Raw genomic sequence first — 14995 nt, 5'->3', positions numbered from 1 at the left:
CGCTGTCAGATATTTTTGAGCACGTCGACCGCTCCGATCTTTATCCTGACTTTTTTTAATCTTTTTGACAATATTTTAGGATGTTTTGATACTTAGCGTGTAAGTTTAATCTTATGGGATTGCATAATGTAATTTTTAGGTTACAAATAGGTACACATCAAAGATAGAAACATGAGACATTAAAGAAAACTACGTTGTTTCTATACTTTTGGCCTTGGTTGTACTTTGAATAGTATCAAAATTATTAAAAATTAAATGAGCTCGACGTCACATCGGCTGGTGCAGGCAGCATTACGAGGCCAACGGTAGGCTCGTGCGGGCATTACGAGGCCGACGGTAGGCTCGTGCGGGCATTACGAGGCCGACGGTAGGCTCACGCGGGCACTACGAGGCCGACGGTAGGCTCGCGCGGGCACTACGCCAGATTGACGCGCGGCGCGCCCGCCGCCGCCGCAAACTCCTCACGCAGCAGTGGCAGCAGGGCGCCATGTCTGCAAACAAGATTCCTAATCAGGCGGCTACCGCGAAAACCGAAATTCGCAAATTGCGGGGATCTTCCTCTTTTACTCCAATGAAGGCGTAATTAGAGTGACAGAAAAAAATCCCCGCAATTTGCGAACTTCGATTTTCGCGGTTATAGAGCAGGCCCCGTAGACAACATGCCAATCGCTAACGCTCCATAGCGAACGAAACGCAACTCTCACTGTCACATCAATATGGAAGAATGATAGAGAGACAAAGCGATTCGATGGCGAAGCGATAGCGATTGTCACCTTGGCTAGGCCGTCAGATAGAGTGGGGTGGACTCTAGCGTCTCCAGGGGGCCGATTTTTGAATTCCGATCGTTCGATTTCGGCACTCGAAAATCGGTGGGGAATATCTGGGAAGAGAAGACCATGTTTTATTAGACTATGTGTTAGCCCTACTTACTCGTGTCGCCAAGCGGGCGGACGGCGGTGCGCGGCGGCGCGGGCGCGCGCGAGCAGCGTGATGACGGCGCGCTTCGTCGGCGACATGTTAGCGCGCGCGGCGCCCAGTAGCGGCCGCTTGCGCCCCACCACCGCACCCGTCGCAGCCCCACCCGCACCTGGAATACGTAACACAGTCTTTAATACAAAAAAAAAAAAACAAAAAAGTCTCTGTCATGGAAAAATCAATTAAGGCCATTATTTAATTTAATTTCTAGGTTTAACTTTGGTTTTCGTTTTATAATAATAATAATTAAATTATATTAATGTGTTAAAAAAACAAAAAACAAAAAGAAGCAAAAAAAAACGGTCACCCATCCAAGTACTGACCCCTCCCGACGTTGCTTAACTTTGGTCAAAAATCACGTTTGTTGTATGGGAGCCCCATTTAAATCTTTATTTTATTCTGTTTTTAGTATTTTTTGTTATAGCGGCAACAGAAATACATCATCTGTGAAAATTTCAACTGTCTAGCTATCACGGTTCGTGAGATACAGCCTGGTGACAGACGGACGGACGGACGGACGGACGGACGGACGGACGGACGGACAGCGAAGTCTTAGTAATAGGGTCCCGTTTTACCCTTTGGGTACGGAACCCTAAAAAACTTTGCTATCATTGAAATTATAGTCTGAAATAATTTTATTTTTATTTTTGTATTAATATGCCGGTTTTTAAACGTTAATGTATCAATAACTGTTTGAGCTACGTATACGTAATTTTGTATTCTAAACAAGCTAAGGGGCTTGAATAAATGTGTAAAATTTCATATGTGCAGGTGAAATAGGTTTCAAATTTTGAAGGGGTCAAAGGTAGCTCGAAATGGTTCGTGAATTTTATACATGGTTGCTGGTTGAACTTGGCTGTACACGCTACCGCGTGTCTAGATTTGATGTCTTTTTCGGAACTTATGTGAGAGATATCACAGCCAGCCAGCCAGTTGCTTTTCGGTGAAAAACATCGTGAGGAAACCGGACTAAACCCAATAAGGCCTAGTTTCCCCTCTGGGTTGGAAGGTCAGATGGCAGTCGCTTTCGCAAACTCATATCAAATCATAGGGTTAGTTGTCAAGCGGACCCCAGGCTCCCATAAGCCGTGGCAAAAATGCCGGGATAACGCGAGGAAGAAGAAATATACTTAAAGCCACATCAAACGCGAAACCCAATTTAGTCTAAACTCCGAACGACGTTAACGAATCAAGATGACGATAACAAAATTGAATTCAGAATTTAAAAGAAAGAAACAGTACAAAGGTTCTATTATGAGAGAAGTTTATTGTACCAGTCATCATCATCATCTCAGCCACAAGACGTCCACTGCTGAACATAGGCCTCCCCCTTGGACCTCCATACGTGCCGGTTGGAAGCGACCCGCATCCAGCGTCTTCCGGCGACCTTAACAAGATCGTCTGTCCATCTTGTGGGTGGACGTCCTACGCTGCGCTTGCTAGTCCGTGGTCTCCACTCGAGCACTTTTCGACCCCATCGGCCATCTTCTCTGCGTGCAATGTGGCCTGCCCATTGCCACTTCAGCTTGCTAATCCGGTGGGCTATGTCGGTGACTTTAGTTCGTCTACGGATCTCCTCATTTCTGATTCGATCACGTAGAGAAACTCCGAGCATAGCCCTCTCCATAGCTCGTTGAGCTCGTTTGTATTGTACCAGTACAAACGGTATTTGTTTATTCGCGGATGTTTACCGCTAATTCACTTGCAGCAAAGAGAATTGGTTGTAATAGAAAGGTAAAGTCGAAGAAAAAAACCGGGCAAGTGCGAGTCGGACTCGCGCACGAAGGGTTCCGTACCATAATGCAAAAATAAAATAAAAAAAAAACGGTCACCCATTCAAGTACTGACCACTCCCGGCGTTGCTTAACTTTGGTCAAAAATCACGTTTGCTGTATGGGAGCCCCACTTAAATCTTTATTTTATTCTGTTTTTAGTATTTGTTGTTATAGCGGCAACAGGAATACATCATCTGTGAAAATTTCAACTGTCTAGCTATCACGGTTCGTGAGATACAGCCCGGTGACAGACGGACGGACAGCGAAGTCTTAGTAATAGGATCCCATTTTACCCTTTGGGTACGGAACCCTAAAACGTGCCCCTTAGTTTGACATGCACAACAGATGGCGGTGTCCCTCCTTGAGTCGTATTCCTCATAGCTGAGGGTCGTGACCTCTATAAATTACTTTTCGAACGATTGCTTTCCACGTGTTTCGGTCTTCGGCAGTGTGAATGGCCTCGTAAACTTTCTTGCCGGAGTTGTCGCTGATTTGATCAGTCCATCGCATAGGACTTCTTCCTCTTCGATATCCCTCTTTTTTTCCTGTCACCAGCATTTTCTCCAGAGTGTTACTGAGTTATGGATGTTTTCAAAATAGGTAAGTACTAGTATGTATGGTGTATATTATAAATATCGTCGTCTAGTACCCACAACACAAGCCTTATTGCGCTTACTGTGGGACTAGGCCGATCTAGTGATACTAAGTCCTACTACTAGGTCCTATAATATTTATTTATTAAATTTATTTATATTTTTTTTATCTCATGAAAAGTTAATTCACTAAAGATAGCCACGTAATTCGCGGTAAGATGGTTTTGCCAGTTCTTTTTCACTAGAATTCTAAATTGAATTTCTTCGATAAACTTATTTTGCGTCGGACTAAAGTATGGCAGTATATTTTCATCTACAAAACCCTATTTTACTCTCTGTGGAAAGAATTCTTGTGTGGAAAGTAACAGAAATATTGAGTCTCAAATCGGAGAAAACTTGGCGATAAGCTGGACTTAAAGCGAGCTGTAGGGTATTGGTAGCTTTGCGAAAGCTTTTGTGTTTTAAGATTTAGTTATTTTAAATGAAGTTTGGTAGATAAAACCTGTAAAATATTGCCTTGATGGTACGTATATAGAAAGTGAGTTTGTAAGAATATTGTCTGAAGTGCAGCAAAGAATGCACATGCAATATCACATAATCGGTAGAAGAATGTAACAAAGGGAATGCATTGTAGCGATGAAAACTTCAGATAACCGAATAACTGAGAAAAAGCTATTTTCTGTGATGCGCCAGCCACATGCTGAGATGACGCCGTTTTGTGGCAATTTCTTCTTTGTACGTTTTAGGGTTTCGTACCTCAAAAGGCAAAATACGGAACCCTTATAGGATCACTTTGTTGTCTGACTGTCTTTCTGTGAAGACCCTTTACCTCGGGAACGCGTGGAGAAACAAGTTACATTACGGAACCCTTGGTGGGCGAGTGTGTCTCGCACTTGTTTTCCAAAATGAAAGTTTCCTTTGTTTCCTGTGAAATTTCCGAGAACTTTCCGCAACAAGGGAACGTGTAAATACTAGAGGTAGAGAAGGATAGAGGTAGGTTGGTATAAAATGCGAGGTACCGACCTTGTGGCGCGGGCGGCGGGGGTCAGGGGTTCCCTGCCGTTACTTACCTATAATTAATAGTACATTTCGATGCTAGTGCGGAAGGTATGTCATTACTTCACGAGTACCGAGATATCTTGCCACGAGCCGCAGGCGAGTGGCAAGACTCGGGACGAGTGAAGAATGACATTTCCGCACGTGTATCGAACGACGTTTTTTAATACAGTTGCGAAAAAATAAGAAAAACATTGTTAATCGTACACTAAACAAAAGTGGTAACAGTGACAGCTCGGTTAGACGTCGTCTTTAAGTATATTATATCTATGGGCGTTTGGCAGCTATTCCGTTCCATTCAGTCAACTTATTAAGAACGGAATTTTCAATATTGAATATTAAAAAATAAACGTGTTATAATGATGAAGAGGTAAGTAATTAAATATGAAATATGTAATATTTTTCGTATTCTTACATTAACGGTAGGTTTTTATGCTGATTACGACGTTTAAAGGAAACTAATATTAACACTCATCAATAAGTAGTCGTGAATTGGAACAAGTATAAATTTAAAAAAATTGGAAAAGTAAAAAGCACTAGTTCGAGATAATCAACTTTCCGCACGCTAAACAGCTACGTAAAGTAGCACTTTTTGAGCCACTGTATTAAAAAGTATTTTTTAATTACGACTACTTATTGATGAGTGTTAATATTAGTTTCCTTTAAACGTCGTAATCAGCATAAAAACCTACCGTTAATGTAAGAATACGAAAAATATTACATATTTCATATTTAATTACTTACCTCTTCATCATTATAACACGTTTATTTTTTAATATTCAATATTGAAAATTCCGTTCTTAATAAGTTGACTGAATGGAACGGAATAGCTGCCAAACGCCCATAGATATAATATACTTAAAGACGACGTCTAACCGAGCTGTCACGGTTACCACTTTTGTTTAGTGTACGATTAACAATGTTTTTCTTATTTTTTCGCAACTGTATTAAAAAACGTCGTTCGATACACGTGCGGAAATGTCATATGACATACCTTCCGCACTAGCATCGAAATGTACTATTTCACCACACCGGCTGGTGAAGGCTCTCTTGATTGTTCAAAAATAGATAAGAAAATTGCATTCACATGTGAGGTAAAGTAATCAATGCAAATTTTGAGTTGTTCTACCAGCAACATAAGTTTGCTGGTAGAATTTGACTATTAATTGATTTTGAACGAACATTATTTAAAACATTAATTTTGAATCGATTTGCTTTGATTTTGTTTGTTATTTTACAGTAAGTTTTCCTTGTGTTGGTGTGGTGACACACACACTTAATTAATGTTGTGTTTCACTCAGTGGCAAAATTTGTTTAACCCTCGTGCCTTGAAATCCCCGCAACACTCAAGATTCTATTTTTCAATGTTAGAATATTTCGCTTGCTCGGGTATCAATATTAGCACAAGAGGTGTGCATATTATACTATATAAGTACAGAGGTATCACAGGTAGGTTGGTATAAAATGCGACGTACCGACCTAGTGGCGCGGGGGGCGCGCTCAGCACGCCTCGCATCACCGGAGATCCCAGGCTTAGGAATTCGCCAGCGTTACTTATAATTACAGTGTTTTACTTGTGTTGTGTGAGTATGTATAAGCAATGTGTCGATTAGTGTCCAGAGGCAAAGGAACGTGCATATTACACTATATAAGGACAGAGGTATCACAGGTAGGTTGTTATAAAATGCGACGTACCGACCTTGTGGCGCGGGGGGCGCGGGGGGCGCGGGCGGCGCGCGCAGCACTCCCCGCAGCACCGGCGACCCCAGGCCCAGCAGTTCCCCGCCATTACTACCTGTACATGCAAGTTAGTCATTGGGATCATTGCGAAATTTCCACTTGGAAATATTTCGGAAACTTCTCACATTTTTGTCGAGGAGAGAAGAGAAGTCACAATCTTCTCGAGGCAGATGTGTAGGGTTGGAGCCGGTATAGCTTTATTTGACGTTCATAAGCGCATTGTAATATGACTACTTGAATAAATTATTTTTTATCTTATCTTTATCTTTGAGGAGCTTCAACGGGAGCACGCGTTGGCGGACCCACGCCAAGATAAAATAGGGTCGTCAGTTACTAGCCCGTGTTCAATAGCTGGCCACCTTATACTAAAAATAAATTCTATTCACCTATAAAATTTATTTAACAACATTAATAGATATATACAGTGGTACTATTAATTTCATTTTAGTATAAGGTGTCAATAATTGGCTACCCTTCAATAACTAGCCACCATATGTAGGTAATAACATGAATTCTGTATGTGAATAGGATTAATTTTTAGTATAAGGTGGCCAGTTATTAAACAGTGGCCAGTAATTGACGATTTACCCTAGGTGAGTGACACCCGTTTTCATATAATTATGTAATAGGTTAGTCAAATATTTAGGGGAGTGACACATACTGTAAGGGGCCTACGTAAAATACACACATACTTGAGTTGGTTATAAAACACACACAGCCATATATGCAACACAATACTTTAGTGATCTATATTATACGACGTGCACACACACGCGCACACACACACACACACACACACACACACACACACACACACACACACACACACGCACAACAACTGCAAAGACAGCGCCATCTAATGACAAGAAGAGTAACTAAAAAGGCGCCATCTAGAGGACAGAGGGTGAACATTTTTGACAGTTACCTAGTATGGAGTTGTGCAGTAGGTGTGGCGGCAGCACGCCACCCATCAGAACTCCATGGCTCGCTGCTAGCTGCAAAAAAAAAATAACTCTGTGAGCTGTGGACCTCGTGAGCATAGCTTAATTGGGACCGTGCACGACGACAGCGCCACACAGCGGGTTGATCAATCAACAATACGACATTTTTAATTTATTAAAAAAAAACTATATTTAAGTGTCAAAAATACAAAAAGTTATGTCCCACAGCATACAATTACTGGAGATCGAACCAGGGATCTTCGGTGTGCAAACAAAAAAGCGAATGTTTGCAAAATGCGCCATTATAGTTCTTAGCTGAGCTGACGAAATTCGGCTACTTATTCTCGAGTAAAAACTAAATATGTAAATACCGCCTAAAACAGCAATACAATTTTTCTGCATTTTTTGCCATTTACTCTGTAAACATGTCTCAAAAAGAAAAAAACTCTTATGATATCGATACAATTTGTTTAGGCTCGCCTTTTTAAAAATTAAAAAGAAATCTAATATGTATATCATAAAATCTGGTCACAAAATTTCACGAGAATCGGTTGAGAATTGTGACCTGTAGAAGAGAACATCAATTAATTAACCCAAACGTGTTATCTCCGAATGCTGTTAGAAATTAGGTAGAACCCACCGCACTGCGCAAAAGAAAAAATGCCTCATGTTCTTCTTCTTCTTCAGTCGGTCCCTCAATACTGAGGATCGTGACATCATATCCTACTGTTGAAGACCTTATGCCTTATGTTAGCTTAGGGTTTTAGGTGAAAAAAAAATCATCTCTGATAATTCATACTGTAGTTATAAAGTGTTAGGACAGGCACCTGGTGATGTTGGTGCTCGGGCGCCGCGGGTAGCGGCGGTGAATAGTCGCGGGCGGCGCCCGCCAGCGGCGCGCACGCCAGCCCTGCGGCCTAAAATATGATACAAACATTATTAGCATCACTAATTGAGAGAAACTTGGTACACAAGAAACTTCACAGGAGACATCCAATTTATACTTTGGATTCACGATAAAACTAAGAAACACGATATTTTTCCTTGATCATAAGCCCCCTCCAGACTATGCGCGTGAATCGCGGGCGAAGCCGCGAACGCGAGTGTGGCGTCGATTTCGCAGATTGTTCACGCCTTCGCGCCTTGTTCTCCGTTTTTTGTCGGTATTTCGGCCCGCGTCAAAGGAGACGCGAAGCGCGAACTTGCAAGACTCCACATTACACAATATTTTGGCTCCTCTGTGGCAAGATAAATATGAATTATATTATGATTATATTAAGCAGCTATATTTTACGGTTTTACAATAAAACAAAATGGAAAAACAGCTAAATCACGTATGATGCCATAGATAACTAACAGTTAAACTCGATCAGCTGTTGCTTTTCCGCCATATTGCCGCTAACCAAACTGCGAAATCACCGTGAAGTGTGCGAGTGTGGAGTCATACGTCAACTTCGCGATATGTTCGCTCCGCGACGTCGCGCCGCGATTCACGCACATAGTCTGGAGGGGGCTATAGAGACAGGTTTCCATTTGACACTACTAGCACTATTTTTAGGGTTCGATACGTAAACCTAAAGGGTACAAACGGGACCCTACTACTAATAGTAGGAGATCCCACATATGGTCGACCTTCACCAATCTATTGTCTGACGGATGAAACTATGAAAATATGAAAGAAAATATGTTCCAGAACATAAATAGGGTTGCCTAAAGAAATATGGTCAAGGCTATTTTTTTTTATAAATTTTTGAAAAAAAAAATTATTTTCGGCAAATTTCACCGATTTGTCTGACGAACGAAATAACTTTCACTGGAAAGTATACAACTTGTACAACATAAATCATCTAGGTTGCCTATCTTTTTCCGGTCACTATTATGTGGTTGCCGTGTTTAAAGAGGTCGCGAGGAGGCTGAGTGCACTGATCTGTCTGACGCTTGAATTATACATCAATATGATGGTAATTTTATTGCAAACACAATTGTATAGGGTTGCCTGCGAAAATCCGGTCACAAATAAGGGTTGCCAGGCTTTTAATTAAAATAAGAAGGGAAGACTTTTAGCAATTATTTTATCAAAAAATGTTCATCTACAACCCCTATTCATTTTGAAAGACCTTTCTAACAACATCCCACACCATAGGGTTGACACGAAAAAAAATCCTCACATACATTTTGTTTCTTTCGAGGCGATTATTTCCTAAAATATTCACTTTATCAAAAAATGTTGTTTTAAGACCCGTATTTATTTTGAAAGGCCTAACCAACAACATCCCACACTATGAAGTTGAAACGATAAAAAAATTGTCACACACATTTTGTTTCTTTCAAAGCGATTATTTCCAAAAATATTCACTTTATCAAAAAATGTTCTTTTAAAACCCCTATTCATTTTGAGAGACCTATCCAACAACATCCCACACCATAGGGTTGACACGAAAAAGAAAATCCTCACGTACTATTTTATTTGTTTCATTTTGTTTTATTTTGTTGTATTTTGTTTGTTTCGAGGCGATTATTTCCACAAACAAAATGTTTGTGAGAATCATAAACATTGAGAGTTTCCGTCTTATAAAATAAACCAGGTGGCTATTTTTCCACGGTGCAACGGTGGAAACATGAAATCTGTCAGGCTATTGAAAGCCGTTTGCTGGCCCCGGGCAGGACAGGGCCATACAGGGCAATCGCGAGGTATTGTGGGACTAGAAGCCTATTTGAAAAATTTCACTTGAATCTGCTTTGATATTTATAGATCTTACCATCCTTACCTGCATAGACATACGACATTAATGCGAATGAAATGCTATCCTCGCAACTTGGTTTTAGGCCGAACGCAAAACCAAACCATACCAAACCATAGAGAGAAATGTTTCTTAACGTTTAACAAAGGCATGCCGTAAAACCCATTGGATAGGTAACGTTATATTTGTGACCCTTCTGAAAATTTAGACGGTTTTTGAAAAAAATAACATTTTGGTCAAATCAAAATTTGGCATGAAGTATTTACAAGTTTGAGTTAGGTAATTTTATCACGGATATCATAATTTGACGTAAGTATATGAATTACAAGCTGTGCCCGCGGCTCCGCCCGCGTGGAATTCGGTTTGTGTCAGTAAGCTGCTAAATATATATAAATAGCACATAATATTACGCTATATTTTGTTATTTATAAAATTACAACATTTATAATTTCCTGCATAATAATTTCTGATAATAATTATATCTTATTGTTTCATACTTTTTTAGAGCGCGATTTGTAGTAGTCCGACTCTTTTAGTATAAGAAAGTATGAATTATGAAGTCCCATGCAGAAGTTAACGTATAAAGTTAACAATAACAATGCAATTTCTAGAGTTCGAATTGGTTTCCCAGTCTCGCGACAAAACACCCGCGAATTGGACATATTGTCAGGACAGGACAATGTGTACGGATTCTGCCGGCAAATGACGAAGCGTGTAAATAAATTGGTCACCACAGAACATTTCGAAAAGAAATCTAGTCCAAGCTACAAATCCTATTTCAAAATGTATGATTAGGACTCATGTTTAACAAAGAGACTTTTCGACTGGGTACACAGAGGAGTTTAGAGGATACCCCAAAAAATGATGTATAATTTAGTAATTCTGTAGAGCGGTCACCACGATACAGGCCTAGCCTAGTGTGGGACCACTGAGCTAACTATAGTTATTTAATTTTGTGTTATAAACGAATTTTTATTTCATATAATATATTAAATTTTATATAAAAATTTACGCTTCTCGCAGGGCTTGAACCCCGTAACCTCCGCAACCCGTGCGTTTGCTCTAACCAATTACCTAACGCACGGATTGCAGAGGTTGCGGGTTCAAGTCCTGCCGGAAGCGTAAAATTTTTCCATTATTTTTAATAATATATAGTGTGGAAAGATAAGTCGGGCGCTGGAGGGAAACTACATTAAATCCTTAAGCTGGTTCATTTTACTTAAAGGAGACATTCCTTTATTTTTAAAAAAGAAACAAAACTGCATTCAAAGTTTTTTCTATTTTTCTTCAATTTGGCTTGTCTAAAAAAATCATCCCAATCATCAGTGTGTGAGGTCACTGTGGTCCTGCTACGCGGGGTGCGGGGGTAGGGATGTGTGTGTGAGGTCACTGTGCTCCTTCTACGTGAGGTGCGCGGGTAGGGATGTGTGTGTGAGGTCACTGTGGTCCTGCTACGCGGGGTGCGGGGGTAGGGATGTGTGTGTGAAGTCACTGTGATCCTTCTACGTGAGGTGCGCGGGTAGGGATGTGTGTGTGAGGTCACTGTGGTCCTGCTACGCGGGGTGCGGGGGTAGGGATGTGTGTGTGAGGTCACTGTGATCCTTATACGTGAGGTGCGCGGGTAGGGATGTGTGTGTGAGGTCACTGTGATCCTGTTACACGGGGTGCGGCGGTAGGGATGTGTGTGTGTGTGGTCACTGACCCTGTGTTTGTGGTCCTCGGGCGCGGGGCTGAGGCGAGGCGCGGGGTGCGGCGGGGTGGCGGGGGGCGAGCGCGGCGCCTGCGCAAGCAGCTGCATCTCCAGCATCTGCTCTTGTCGTATGTCGTCGTTGTAATCCTGCGACACACAAACACACAACTCTGATTATAAATAATTAACAAAATAATGTTTTTAGGGTTCCGTAACCAAAGGGTAAAAACGGGTCCCTATCACTATACTATATTCACGGTTCTCGAGTTACAGTCTGGTGACAGACAGACAGATGGAGGGACGGACGGACAGACAGCGGAGTCTTATAGTCTGTATCTTTACTTCTTTAGGTATTTAAATAAAAGTAAACAAAATCTACCCTCAAATGGCTCCTTAAGCCAGTTGAGGGTAGATGAAAGCATTACACGATCAAATAACGTAGGTCAGGTCGTTCAGTGACTGATTTAGGCGGTTTTATATTTGGTTGGGTAACCATTAAATGACTGTTATAACTACCCGAAAATGTACAAATTGTTTGTTTACTTTTATTTAAATACCTAAAGATACAGACTCCGCTGTCCGTCTGTCCGTCCGTCCGTCCGACCGACCGTCTGTCTGTCTGTCACCGGGCTGTAACTCGAGAACCGTGATAGCTATATAGACAGTTGACATTATCATAGATGATGTATTTCTTTTGCCGCTATAACTTGCTATATGGGGGTCTTCGAAGGCGAAAAAAAAACGATCTTGCTAGGTCTTATATCTGGGAAAACGCGCATTTTTGAGTTTTTATGTTTTCCGAGCAATGTCTGGTCTCCCAGATATTAGTTTAGTTATATTATATGTATATGTAATTGAAAGTAAATAAATTGGGGAACTTAGTTAACTTATAATGTCATATCAATATCAAACAAGAAACAGATTTCAAAACTCCAAATGGCGCTCTAGTGCTATAAAATCCTTAATAATAAAACGTGCCGTAAAACGGATAAAGTTGTCCTTTAAATAAATTATTAATGTCCCAACTACAGAAATCCGATCAAACGTCGCTCGTAACTCCCAGAGTGTCTTCGACGACGTCGTAAAATCTCAGGTGTGATCCCCTCCCCCCCTCTCACCTCAGGACAGTGCGGATCTGAGACTGTATTCGACATTTTAAAAGTGGTGGTGGTGGCATATATCGTCTGGCGAACTGGTAATCAGTGGGCCCCATTGGGGTAGAAAGAAATAAGTTTTTGGCAAAAATTTCATTTTTGGTACAAGCTTTTATCGCTGACTGTACTTTTCTTTCCACAGGCAATTAATACTCATCGAGATTCTTAAAACCCTAAACACAATTAGGTTTCGTTGTTTTATCACAAAGTTCCTATGGCCACCTCCGGTCTCCATCATCAGATCAGCTCGATGACACCATAATATTGCATTGTCACTCGACTTACGTATGTATGCAAAATTTCAGCTCAATCGGAAACCGGGAAGTGGATCAAATTTAACTTGCAAGATTTGATTACACACAGACAGACAACGGTCAGGTGAAACTAAATAAAAGCTTGTAAAAAAATACGTTTGAATTTGGAACCTTTTATTCCTATAGGTCAAAATTCTGTTTTAATTTGATCTTTTTAAAGGAACTCAGGACTTAGGCACAGAATAAATAATAGTACTAGGTACAGAAGACTCACTCTCAAAAAAACGCGTCTGTCACGATCAGCACAGATATGGCCGCTAGGTGGCGACAGCGCCACGCGCGGCTTATGGCAACCCCAAAATTGGGGTCGAACGGATGTACTTTTAGCTACCTGTAGCAAAGCGACGAAATCGCGGAGTGAGCCACGCCTGACTTAGGAGGCTAGAGGTTACGGCGGTAGCCACGAAAGCTAAAGAAGCCGGTTCGAGTCCAGTCTCGGATACTTACTCGAAGGCGTGGTGCTTGGCCCAGTTTTAGGGTTCCGTACCAAAAAGGTACAACTAGAACATCTAATGTTAACAATGGACACAGTGTTTAACGAATTAGGCTTAAAGATACACATAAAGAAAACTAAAACTCTTACAACTTCAAAACGCAAAACTAGTCATACACATATAGCTACTGATTAATTGTACATCTGGAGTATAGCCCTATATGGAAGTGAAACGTGGACAATGACCCTAAGAGATAGATGGAGAATGGAAGCATTTGAAATGTGGTGCTGGAGGCGTATGGAAGGCAATAGTTGGAGAGACAAGATAACGAATGAGGAGGTGCTAAGAAGAGTGAATGAAAGGAGAGCTAACCTGAACACCATCGAAAATAGACGCGGACACTTAATACGACACGACCACTTCTTTAAAACTATCCTGGAGGGGCGGATAGGACACAAGTGGGGAAGAGAAAAACCCAGACGCAGCTTTTTGGAGCAAGTGAAAGAAAAAGAGGGGGTCGTATCGTATCAAAAAGTCAAAGCTGGCGCAGGATAGGGAAAGCTAGAAGATACTCCACCGACAAGAGAATAACTCTTAAGTTAATGATGACCAAAAAGGTACAAAAGGAACCCTTAAAGTGCGACTCTGTGTAGCTGTGTTGTTCATCACATCAATTTACGACTATGAATTTAGATGTCTCGAAATTGGGCTATATCGCGAGCCGCTATTAAAACACCACGAACACGGTCTCAGCCGGGATCTGTAGATATATTTACGAGTACAATACACGTAGTTATTTTTACGGCGTCTAGTCATAAAACCGGGACATATCTGCGCGAAATATGCCCACGGCACAGATCGCAGTCGCTAGATAGAGCTTAATCTAGTATTCATCAAATACACGGCAAAGAGGGCGAAACGCAGGAGTGGGTTTAGTAGGTAGGGACAAGTTCCCCCCTCCCCTCCCCCCTAGAGGGGACAGGAGCGGTGAGTCCCAAAGGCCCTTATCAATGGCCTTCCCATGGCCGGGGGGTCGGTGCGTAATAGCATTCGCCCACTCCGTGAACAAAACAAAATGCGGATTAAGTAAAAATTACGAGTACGTAGTTTTACCCATATGTTGTGGTATATAAAGTTTTACGCAACCCGTTACCGTAAGTTTACAGATACATTATAATATTTATAATCATTAAATCTGTTGATAAAGTCAAATGGTTTGCATCAAACATCAAAAATATTATGCTGTTAAATTTCAAGTGGCAATATTGTTATTTAAAAAGGTTGACAAGTGGTAATTGTTAACAATTTTGTTTGGAAATTAGTGTCCTTTGGTAATGAGACCAACCGGCGTATTATGGATGGCTTTATCCATGTGATAAAATAACTGTCACTTTTTAACACCGTAGGATAGAAAGTGACGGACACGACGACCATCATATCCGTACTGAGAATTTATAATGCATTATCTATAGGACTTCATCCACGGACTGGGGCTTCGCCATAACTCGCGATCAACCGATGAGAAAATTCTTTCAGAGAACATGTTGGGCAGATTGTATTATACTCTGTGGCTTTCACGAAA

At 41.2% G+C, this 14995-nt stretch overlaps 1 protein-coding gene across 3 annotated transcripts in view; it reads right to left on the bottom strand.

Annotated features, from left to right (window-relative positions):
• Window positions 1-385: 385 nt before the first annotated feature.
• Window positions 386-14995, bottom strand: part of LOC134673876 (KH domain-containing, RNA-binding, signal transduction-associated protein 3-like) — a 201367-nt gene continuing 186757 nt past the window's right edge. Inside the window, exons 6-11 of one of the 3 annotated variants that reach the window (XR_010099515.1) lie at window positions 11524-11658; window positions 7908-7997; window positions 7065-7134; window positions 6095-6194; window positions 931-1087; window positions 386-491 (exon numbers count right to left, since the gene is read on the bottom strand). Coding sequence is in view for 2 of the 3 variants with exons in the window: in XM_063531930.1 (XP_063388000.1) it covers window positions 416-491; window positions 931-1087; window positions 6099-6194; window positions 7065-7134; window positions 7908-7997; window positions 11524-11658 (624 nt within the window). In the remaining variant the exon portion in view is untranslated. The remainder of the gene's footprint in view (window positions 492-930; window positions 1088-6094; window positions 6195-7064; window positions 7135-7907; window positions 7998-11523; window positions 11659-14995) is intronic. The other 2 variants (XM_063531930.1, XM_063531931.1) reach the window with 2 other exon arrangements.

This window comes from Cydia fagiglandana, chromosome 19, assembly GCF_963556715.1.
Source record: "Cydia fagiglandana chromosome 19, ilCydFagi1.1, whole genome shotgun sequence".
In the NCBI taxonomy this organism is placed as follows: domain Eukaryota; kingdom Metazoa; phylum Arthropoda; class Insecta; order Lepidoptera; family Tortricidae; genus Cydia; species Cydia fagiglandana.
The sequence above is the reverse complement of the archived record's forward strand: the minus strand, read 5'-3'. Positions and strand labels throughout refer to the sequence as shown.